At 32.8% G+C, this 11874-nt stretch overlaps 1 protein-coding gene across 1 annotated transcript; it reads left to right on the forward strand.

The window, feature by feature from the left end:
• Positions 1–460: 460 nt before the first annotated feature.
• Positions 461–9900, forward strand: LOC123708031 (probable cytochrome P450 9f2). Its single transcript, XM_045658477.1, has 10 exons — positions 461–680; positions 1294–1457; positions 2841–2957; positions 4393–4598; positions 6005–6140; positions 6211–6288; positions 6645–6863; positions 6943–7040; positions 8947–9115; positions 9592–9900. Exons 1-10 carry the CDS (start codon positions 472–474, stop codon positions 9756–9758), a joined length of 1563 nt encoding a protein of 520 aa, XP_045514433.1. The 5' UTR covers positions 461–471; the 3' UTR covers positions 9759–9900.
• The last annotated feature ends 1974 nt before the right edge of the window (positions 9901–11874 follow it).

Consider the following 11874-nt stretch of genomic DNA (forward strand, 5'->3'; position numbering starts at 1 on the left):
AAAAGACAATATTAAACCCAACAATAACGATGTTGTATGTTTATAATGATTATAAGTAGATTCCTGACTGTTATCTGGTTTGATTATAAGGTTATTCGATGTTTAATTTAAAAGCGATAGCAATTTAAAATACAAAGCATATATAATAATATCCTCTATATATTTTACATATAGTGTATGGTATAAAGTGATATTTAGTAAATAAAAACAGGCATCTTGGCTAACTGAATAATTTCGACTTTCATAAATAATTTTTATGGTCGACTTAAAAAAAAACATGTCGAACACGTGCGAAGTCCAGACATATTTTGCCTAACAAAAAATTTTCTCATTTTTCATGAATTTTATAGTTTTTCGAAGTATGCTTAAAATAAACTTCGTATAAATCGCGATCTCTTCCAAATTGTCCTCACATTACCTCAACACTACAATTGACCACTTCAATCACAGTTGATTCGAAGCTCAACAGCGATGCTCATTGAAGCTGTTATTTTCTTTGTGACAGCGGTACTAACCTACCTGTACTACAACTACAAGCAAATACATAACTATTTCGATGCCCGAGGAATTAAATATGTGCCCGGATGGCCAGTCTTTGGCAATACAATCCAGAGTTCATTCAAAAAAACGCATATGATTGAGGATTTAGATGCTGTGTATAGAGCATATCCTGACGAGAGGTAAGATTATTATAAAGGCATTTATTTGTATGCTAGTAGTAGTACTTTACCTAAATATCCTGTATATTGCGTATTATTGAATATATATATATATATAGCTATTATAAAGCTTTTCTTTTCTTTGTTTCTTTCTAGTTTTGGCTAAAGTTTTTGTCTGTTTTAATAGCACCAATTCAAATTTTGTGAAACATACTTAAACGTGGTTCAAACTATTAAAATCTCTGACCAAATTAAAGATTTATACGTGCTTGCTAAACGAATAAGCACACATACACAAATATACAGTATTTACAATATTCTTAACCTACATATTAAAAATAATAATAATTAAGCATTGATAAATAGGAAATTAAAACAAATTTAACATGTTTCCTCCAGCTCATTTCCTCGCTGTATTGCGATACGTTTTCGTTGAGCGAGGAAAGCACCAGCTCTCGGGTCAAGTTAAATACAATATATAATATACAAGCTTAATATATATGGTAACATCAATGACTGTTCAAAAAATAAAAAATACAACTCAAACTACAAAATGTTTCAATTATAACAGTCAAGTACCAATGGTTCGAGACAACAGGCAAGATCGCTGACTTCTGGTTTATTGTTTTTCTAGATATGTCGGTTACATAGAAGGAATAAAGAGGATAATCATGATTCGAGACCCGGAGATCATAAAGGCTGTGACGGTGAAAGATTTCGAGCATTTCGTGGATCACAGGGACCTAATACCCGTGGAAGTTGAGCCTCTAATGGGAGACAGTATGTTCAGCATGAAAGGTATTTTACATATACATATATACAACGACTTATTTAATAATACTACGTGAAGGCTTATTCTATTTCTGTCCTGTTACTCTTTAATGTGGAGTAGGATATCTGCGTGAGTTCTATAATTTGTTTTAACATCAGGGCTTGTCATAGTTTCAGCAATACCGACCCCAACGTTTTTATATATCGATGTTGTTATCACAAAATCCGTAGCGCTGAAGTTGCAATTGCAATGTTATCAGTTATGGAAGTTACGGCTTCCTCTAATCTATAAATGAGGCAATTATAGTTTCGGCTATATACAAACCAGACCTACCTCCGTCTCAGGAACCGTCTTAGACCTTACTACGGATTATGTATTAATATAAAACGATATACCTTTATTAAGTTTCTACACATGTTTGCTATACTTCATTTTGTATATTTTATTTATTAGAGTAAATACAATAATTTGTTTTATCTGTATCAGAAACTCAATCCTAAAAGTTTTGGCGTAGATTACAGGTTATTGCGTCGTCTTTTATCAAATGTCAAAAGAGCAATAACAACGTCAATAAATATGTTTAATAATAACCGACTATATTTTAATTGATAGTTTAACGAGAGTATCGTTATTTAAAAATAATGTAGATATATTTTAATATTCTAAACACGATATTGCGCCAACACTGTTTACAATTTAATACAATTTTTATTAGTGTTTACTTACGAATAGAAACTTATTTACATTTTGTTATCTTAAACATATTATCTCAAATAACAGGTTACATACATTATTAGCTAAGGCACGGCCATATGACTAACACGTAATTTTTTCTATGCAAACCATTAATGGAAAAATTAAAACGAAATAACTACTCAGGGTTAATTACAAAAAGTGCATAACGTTACAATTATTCTAATAATTATATAAATTAGGGTTAATGTATCATTATAATTAAATATATGTAACTATAAGAAAAGAAGATACTTAAATGAATTTAAAGACTGAACTCATCTAATTTCAAGTGGTATGGAGTTCCAGAACATCATAATTTGCGTAAGGATATAGAAATAAATTCGAGTTTGGTTATTCAAGAATTCATGTCAATTCAATAGTTTTTTATATTTAAAGTGCGTGTTTGTGTGTATTATTATATTTTATACACTCAGTATCTGCTTCAATTAATTTAAGAAGCCGGTAGGTAACCGTTCCGATATTATTTATTGTTTTTAAAATAACTTATATTTGTTCTTATTAATTGTGAAGTTGACAGAACTGTGAAAGCTTAAACTTTTGTGGGTAGGTTGAATGTAAATTTTAGGAGCTGCAACTGTAGTAAGAAACGGTCTAACCAAAAGTTATCATGACATATCACACATTAGCGTCTTAACTAATGTAAATAATTACAGGTGACAGATGGCGCGATATGAGAACTACTTTGAGTCCAGCCTTTACAAGCTCCAAGATGCGACGAATGATGCCATTCATGAATGAAATTAGCGCTAATATTATCGAATATGTCAAAGGTATGTTCGTGTGATGGTTTGTCATGCTTAGGTTTTGTTAGTTTATAAGCGCGGCGGAGGAGACACATCATTGGAGTTCCGATCTGTGAGGACACTTATACCACAGATAATCAGCATTCAAATAAGCACAGCATTTAATGAAGTAGCATTGAACAATCTGATGTACGTGAGTGGTTAATATTCTCTATATTTTTTATTATTTTAAAAATCAGACCCAGGAACCGTATATATTATTAACAAAAATAAGTGACAAATTTAAATCATATTTTTTTATCATATAAAATTCTGAGTATAAACATCTTTGAAAGATGGATGAAATTAATATGTATTTTTGAAACTCAACTCTCTTTGGTATGGTAATTATAAGGAAATAACAAATATTTTTCATTTATCAAATATGTATATTAAAAAGAATTGGGGTCACAAAACACTAGAATTCACAAACGCGTAATTTAACATAAACTAAGTCTAAGTTAAAAGTCATGTTTAAGTTTTTAACAGATTTCTCCATGTACAGAATGTGAAACATATGGTTTTCTTCGTACGTTCTCTCTCTCTCAAAATATTACGTCAGGAAGGTATATAACTGAAATAAATAAAAATACAAATACTATGACAAAGACCGTAGATACCTATATTAAACATGAATCATTATGAGAATCGAATAGATTTTTACCAAAACAGGGATTGAATCTGGTAGCCTTAGCTTAAAAATAATCAAGGAAACAGACACAGAAGCGTGTCTGGCCCAAGCGGGACGTGGAATATGTAAGACTCCCTTGTTCTTCACAGAACTACGCAAATATCTAGTGTGCTAGTAGAAATTTGCATAGCACTGTATACAAATACCTCATGCAAATGTTATATAATTTTCTGAATTGTAAATTTAGTCTGAATTTCTGAAGTTTAATAAGTAAACAGTTTTACTATAAATATTATGTTCGATAACTGTCTCGATTGACAGTTGGGTGCAATTTAAAGTTGTTCTATAAGCCTTTAAATAGTTACCAATGTGACACGAGGGAGAACATCTAGGCTTTTAGTGTATTTATTAATTACAGCAAATCTCGTGGTATTGTCAAACCTCAAAGCTAAGATCACTTTTTGTATGTCTGTGTTTTCTGTGTGTGTAAAGTAAAGTAAAGGAAATCCTTAAATTTTTCTAGCTTAGTTTTCAGAAAGAATGTTAACTAAGGCAGCAAAATTTAAGAAGTGGAGGATCTAATTATTACACATTCACACCTACACACACTCTCTCGTATTTTTTACCAAATAAGTTACGGAAATGCTGGCACAAGTTATTTGTTTTTACTTAAAAGGATCATAGTATATAATTCTTATTATAATAACTTTCACATTTTTTCTACTATTCACATTACCAAGTACCACTTTATCTTAGGCATATCTTAAATAAATAATTTGCTTTTGGTTTCAGAGCACATAAACGAGGATATGAATATTGACGACTTAATCAGACGGTATACAAATGATGTCATTGCATCAACTGCTTTTGGTCTTACGGTTAATTCTCTTAAAGATAAAGATAATGAGTTTTATAAGACCGGCCAAGCATTATTCAACTTTCCGTTTTTTAGAAGAATAATTTTCATTATTAATATGCTATTTCCTGCAGTCGCAAAGGTAAAAGTTTTATTCTAAATTAAGTTTCAATGATTATTATTAATTCTAAATTGTCCGGATGCCTTTCGAAACATACCATAAAAATAAAATATCCGCCATTTTATAATTGGGATAAACTATAAATTATCTACATATAAAAATGAATCCCTATTTCCCTTGGTTACGGCATCGCGCGTGAACGACTGGACCGTTTCGCTAATTATTTTTGTTGTTGTGTTTGTTATTGCTAGGAGAAGGTTCTTAAGAAAGAAAAAAATTAAGAACATTGCGCGGAAAATTAGAAAGCTTATGAAACACCATATTAAGTTTTCAGTGCATAACGCTTTTACAATTCAAACTTTTTTGATGTATAGTTATGGCGTTTGAAATAACATTGACAGAATGCGTGATGCAAATATCGTCAAAGAGGATGTAATAAAAACAAATGCTTCGATCGGATTTATTTCATTGATAAAATACATATAAAATAATTACAGTCGCTAATTGTTTGTGGCATAGATCTTGGAAATCCATGTACGTTTTTCACATGACCAGTTATATGTCGCCTGTTCCCGTTTCGGAATACTAACAAAACTATTTATATACGCACCAGAAAAAAAAACAAAGGATGATGATATCATACAGCATAAGAATAATAAGCACTTTGTTGCTTAAATCAATATTCATAGTTAAGACAGGAAAACTCAAACTCAAAATATCTTTATTCATATAGGTAAACAAGTACACTTATGAACGTCGAACGGAAAAGAAGTTAAATTAATTGTAAATTTAAATTTACTACCAGTTCGCAAGTCAAGGGCGTAGAGCGGGTAAGAAGATCTGGCAAGAACTTTTTTTAGTCGCCAAGTATTGAGTCATACAAGTTGTTTGAACTGGAGCAAATCAATTCCAAGGATTAGGATAATTTAAGTATTCGTCTAATTTATAAAACTCTTTATGGATTAATTTAGGTTTTGCGAGGGCTTTGAATTTATTTAGTGATGATTCTCTAATTTCCCTTGGGAGTTTTTTGTAAAAACGAATACAATTTCCATATAAGGAGTGGTCTATCCCATATATTCTATTTCGCGTATTAGACTGGTGAAAGTCACCATTTGTTTTAAAATCGTTTATATTTTTTTGTACATAGAACAAGGCTGCAAGAATATATTTACCAGATAGTATCATAATATTTAATTCTCATTAAGCAGTAAGTTAAGTTATTATTTACATCGTCAATATCGACAACGTCTGTCGGGTCTGCTAGTAATGTATTTATGTTCATTTGAAGACCAATGTTGTTTGTATTAATGTCACAATATCAGTTGTATCAGGAGCGCTACACAAACATATAAAAATAATTCTTCAACTGGTTTTTCTCCGTTTCATGTCATCTTGAAAAGTGCTAAAGTTTATGCATTTTACAGATTCTGGGTGTCCGTATTTTTCCTCCAGAAGGTACTTCATTCTTCATGAACATTGTGTCTGGTACGATGGAGCACCGAGAAAACAACAACATTGAGAGACCAGATATGATTCAACTTCTCATGGAAGCATCTAAAGGTAAATGCGATTTATTTAAAAAAATAGTTTCTGAAATACACATTTTACTGATCTTTTGCTTCTATTTCAGGAAAGCTGAAAACTGATAAAGAAGGCACTGACGAGGTGGCTACAGAATATGACCTAAAGTCAACTAATACTTCTAGAAGTAAGTTTTTTAATCAAAGTTAAAGTCAAAGTCAAATCATTTATTTTAATTAGACCTTTTGAAAAAGCACTTTTGAAAGTCAAACTTTCAATATTTAAAAAAAAAATAATGTCTGCCAAGAAACACCATGTGTATATTACTCTATAAAAAAAATAATAAGAATCAGAGCATCACAATGTTTTAAGTCACTACGACTTACGTTGGCTCTTCCTACACGGCTGTATAAATAGCATAGTAGAACAGTATAGTATTTTTATATTTCTAAAACTTTGTTTGAATTGCAATAAGAAATAATGCTAGAATAGAAAATCTAGATGAAACTTGGTACGGAGGCAAATAATCTTAAACATTTTCAGATTGGTCTCAATCAGAGTTAGCTGGTCAAGTTTTCATTTTCTTTGCTGCTGGATTTGAAAGCTCTGCTTCAACCTTAGTCATGTTGCTTCATGAGATTGCCCTAAACAATGATATACAGGAGAAATTGTACCAGGAGATCAGAGAGTTTCAGGAGAATCACGGATCACTAGTTTACGACCGAATAAGTGATTTGAAGTATTTGGATTGTGTATTGAATGGTTTGAACTGTTTATTCGTTATTTTAACACTTTTGTGCTCCTGATCCAATATTCAATATACGTATGATACTTTTTGCAGAAGCGTTAAGGAAATGGGCCGTAGCAGTCGTATCAGACAGAGTTTGCACGAAACCCTATGAATTACCACCACCTCATGAAGGAGGCAAACCATGCAAGGTATGCTTCGTAATTAAATTGATTCATTCACCTTACAAACATAATTTAATGTGTACAAGTTAACTGAAAATTGTATCATTTTAATACCTAGGTATCACTAAAAAAAATTAGAAAATGAAAAACGACTTAATGAAGAAAGTTGCCAACACTTTTATTGTTTTTCAAAGTAATCTCTACACATCGTCGCATGGGAGGGAACCACTGAGAAAAGCCGTGGGCCCATTCTTCTTTATCTCTTCTATGGCATTTTCGAACGCTTTCACCACATCTTTAGGGCTCGTATAGAGAATACCTTGAATTTCATCTTTAGTTAAAAAAAGGAATAAATAAAAGTCGCATGGCTCCAGGTCAGGACTGTATGGTGGATGACTCATTATCTTGACACCTGCCATAGTCAAATATTCAACAGCCCGTTTTAAATAGTGCGGTGCGGAAGCATTGTCGCGGCGAAGGAGAGTCCTGCTTCGAGAGCGCTGCTGTCGATTTTTTTCCAAGACAACAGGCAAACAGCGATTGACATATCAGTAACTGTCCTTCCATCTTCTAGCACAACTATTGCGAAATTACGACCAAAGAATAAGGCAATCACCTTTTTCCCTTGACCTTCTTTATAACGACACCAGTCCATGCGAAGGTGTTTCTGGTCGGCGGTTAAAGTATGGGGAATCCATCTAGTACGCTTTGTACTGACGCCTAAATGTTTGTGTAATCTTTTTTGAACTTGATAGGTCACTCTCTTATCTTCCCCTATCATGCGTTGCACAGCACTGATGTTATCTTCAGTAGTCGCTGTTAAAGGACGTCCCTCACGCGGATACCTCCACGCTTGAACTCGTTAAACCAATTGTAAATAGTGGCACGAGATGGGGCTGTGTAACCTATGTGTGTAAAATTTAAATTCAAAATAAGTTTTCATAAGTTATGTTTATTACTGGCCAGTTCTAAACATTTCAAGTGTTACCTACGTATACAATGTGATGTATGGTGTGGAATAGACAAAATAGAAGGCGCTGGAGTTTTCTTTTTAATAATTAAGAACATAATATTGGTCATTTGTCATTTTGACTACAAAAGATTTAAAAAAAAAACAATTGTGTGCAATTCACAAGTGGTAGAAGTGAAATCTTCACGAACGTAATTTTAAGTTTTATTATTAATTTTTATTTAAACTACAATGATTAACATTTTTTAAAATTAATAATATGTAAATAAGCCTTTTTACTATCTTAATGTAAGTATTACTTTTCTTTAAACAATTTTTATTTCAATTTTAAATTTTTATTTTGAAGTTTAAGCGACAGTAAAAAAGAGACAGACACATACATTTATAAGATTTAACGTGGCAGAAAATGAAATAGGAAGCTTTAAATAAGGCTACTGAGAAGTTTTCACTTCAATAATATATTTTTTTAAACAGAAAATAATGGGCTCGCCGTGGGTATTAAATGTTGCTACTAACTAAATTAATCCCCCGTCGCTTAGTTGAAATGCGTATATCATGGAGATATAGAATCATGTGATGTGATGTGTTTATGTATCTAAAACTTATATAACCTTTAAGTTTATTTAAAGACGTTTTATTTTAATTTGTAGTACCCACGAGCAGTGCTGGCCTAGTGGCTTCAGCGTGCGACTCTTATCCCTGAGAACCTTCGACAGGTTCGATACGCAACTGTGCAATTTAATATTCTCTCTATCGGTAAGGGAAAACATCGTGAGGTAACCGGCTTGCCTTAAACCCAAATACTCAACGGCGTGTGTCAGGCACAGGAGGCTGATCTCCTACTTGCCTATTAGATTGACAAATGATCATGAATTATACAGAAGTCTGCGGCCCAGACGTAAAAAGGTTGTAGTGCCACTGATTTTTTAGTACCTACTAATGTATCACACATTGTGTTTTCAGTTAAGTCTCAACGATATCGTATACACTCCAATCAACTCTCTCCACATGGACCCGCTTTACTTCCCGAACCCAGAAGTATTTGACCCTGAGAGATTTTCTGATGAGAATAAACATAATATTAAGCCGTTCACATTTATGCCATTTGGGGTTGGACCTAGGATTTGTATTGGTATGTCTTTGGTCAAATAAATGTCTAACTTGTATACAAGTGACGACAAAATTTATTGTAACATTGCTTATTGCAAGTAGCATATTCTACTTATAGGCTTATTTATATACTTCATTTATCACAAGACATTTCAAAAAATAACCTTACTAAGTTTATACAGTGGACTGGTATAAACTCCCTGTTTGTGTAATAGAGAATGATTTGGAGAAAGCTGTGAAAGGCCTTTGTTGTATGCTTAAACAAATACCTCCTGGTTCACACCATGAATATTTGAAATAAAAACATTTTTATTTCTTTTTTAACAACGCAAAGCCACTTAGGCTAGTGGGATTTCAAAATGTAGTTATTTTGTTGTAATGGATACAAAAAGGTGAAATCCAGTTTTGTAATTTGGAATTCGATAATTTCAAATTTACTAGCATGAACTTAGGCACTAGTTGCAGTTAATTTAGGTTCTCATAAGCAATACGTTTTAGGTGTCCGATTTGCTGTAATGGAGTTGAAAGTGCTATTATATTACCTAATAGCCAACTTTAAGGTTGTGAAGTGCTCGAAGACTAGAGACCCGCCAGTTTTGGCACCAGAAGATATCAAAATTATGGCGAAGGGTGGAAGTTGGGCAAAATTTGAAGTCAGGAAATAGAAGTAAAACATATACGCTAAAATATTTTTTTATCAACTCAATTGTTTTTTCTGTAGTCGGTTTACTGACGATAGTTGAACGTGACAACGTCATAAGAAAATACTGATGGAATGGTTGCTTTTTCAAAAGAAAATTTTAATGTTATTTGTTTGATAGATATTTTGTATGGATATAGAGAAGTAGGTAAATAGAAATAACAATTGAATTGATCAAGTTACATTTATTTGTACGCATAAATACAATTACGTCAATTTTTTTTCATCGCTCACTCAAGTAAGAGATAGGCAGATGTCGAACGCTGCCGAACGCGGAGGCCGATTGTGCCTCTTTGTCGCTCCATTCCGCGCTCTCGTTTACACTTCAAGCCTTAAATGGAACGCCTCAGAGCGAGGTAACGCCGCACGAGTCATGTTATTTCGAGCGTGCAGCCGTCCATCGAATTATAAGACGTTGTCACGTCAAAATGTATGTAATAGATTACAATATTTTATTATCGGAACTTGTCTTAGAAGTCTAAATTTTTAAGTTATTTTTTGAGGTCTGTCGCTCCACAGCTATGCGTTAATTTTCCACATACCACCATTATGTGTGTGAGATTTAAGTTTTTCCGAACAAATTCGAAAAGAAGAGTATACGAGCTCCCTGGCATTGAGTGACTATGTTTTCTTTCCGCAATTATTAAAATTATTAAATTATAATTCGAATGTATTAAGAGGGCAGATTAATTTTATTTGACCACTTCATAATAATAATAAACCGGTCCAATTTAGCCATTCAACTTAAGTACTCCTCTGTCTCTATTCATCAGAGCGTACACACAATAGTCAAGAAAGAAATGAAAGTGGTTTAGATTTAATGTATAAGTGGGCGTGCTGTCCGAACAGAAAAAGTATCTTTTCATGAGATATCAATAGTCTCCAGGGTGAAGTTAATAAGCGTTATCATTACCCTCGGAGCGTTAACGCAGAGTTTCGTTCGATTGGTAATGAAAAAATATATAATTTTACTTGCCATAAAAAGAAAAAAATTCTTACGAATATCTGATTGATGTGACATTTTATTGTACTGAGTTACATTATGATTCTAATAAAGTGAGTTAATTGCGAAAACTTTGACAAAGCTTTTATGAAGAAAGCAAAACCATGTCGCCTGTATTTTATTAACGTGTGCGTATGAAACCCTTGGATTAAGTTTAATTGGGCTGCTAAATTATATTAAAACTTGAGAACTTCATGGATCTCTAAATAAACACGAATACACATTTAAACAAATAGCCGTTTACTGGATTAAAAGTCAACTTCCATGATCGAACTGACGGGACAAGAATTGCAGGAATTCAAGTTTTAATTATTGTTAAACGTACGCCGTCGACTTTTTGAGTTTAAGGCAAACCGGTTTCCTCACGGTGTTCCTCACAGTTCGAGCGAATGTTAAATGCGCACATAAAAAGAAATCCATTGGTTGCACCGCCAGGGATCGAACCTACGACCTCAGGGATGAGAGTCGCACGCTGAAGCCACTAGACCAACAGTGCTGGGGGAAAATTTAATCATAATCTTTTCGATAGATGGCCGTAGTAGTATATCTCCTATAATCTATTAAAATCTAATGTCTTAAGGTATTCGAAGTTTACCTGTTCTTCTAATTATTACGTCATTGCTACCTTAAAAATGATCTTTATTTTTCTCTATTTAAAGGCACCAAATAGGTGCTCCTAAATTATGATAATAAAATGAAGTAATTAAGCGTGAGCGTACTTCAAGAGCTTTTATGAAGAGAGCAAAACCATGTCGCAGAATATTAACGTAGTAAATCTGTGGAACTTACACGCTTATAATTGACAAGTTTGGACAGTGTAAAGTTTATATAAACCTTTGTAAATTTATAGTTTATACCGAAAAAAAGATCGTAGTCACGATAAATAGTAAAAAATTAAACTACGTTATTAGACGCCACGTGTGTGTGTTTACTTCGTAACTGGCCTAAATAATAGAAAAATATGTTAAATAAGTAAGTACTAAACGACGCTAACAGACAGTATAAATACTTTATAACAAAAATAAACGGAAAAGTTTTGACTATATTCTAATTTTCTCAGCATCCTTTGCGATTTATG

Source organism: Pieris brassicae, chromosome 4 (assembly GCF_905147105.1).
Source record: "Pieris brassicae chromosome 4, ilPieBrab1.1, whole genome shotgun sequence".
Classification (NCBI taxonomy): domain Eukaryota; kingdom Metazoa; phylum Arthropoda; class Insecta; order Lepidoptera; family Pieridae; genus Pieris; species Pieris brassicae.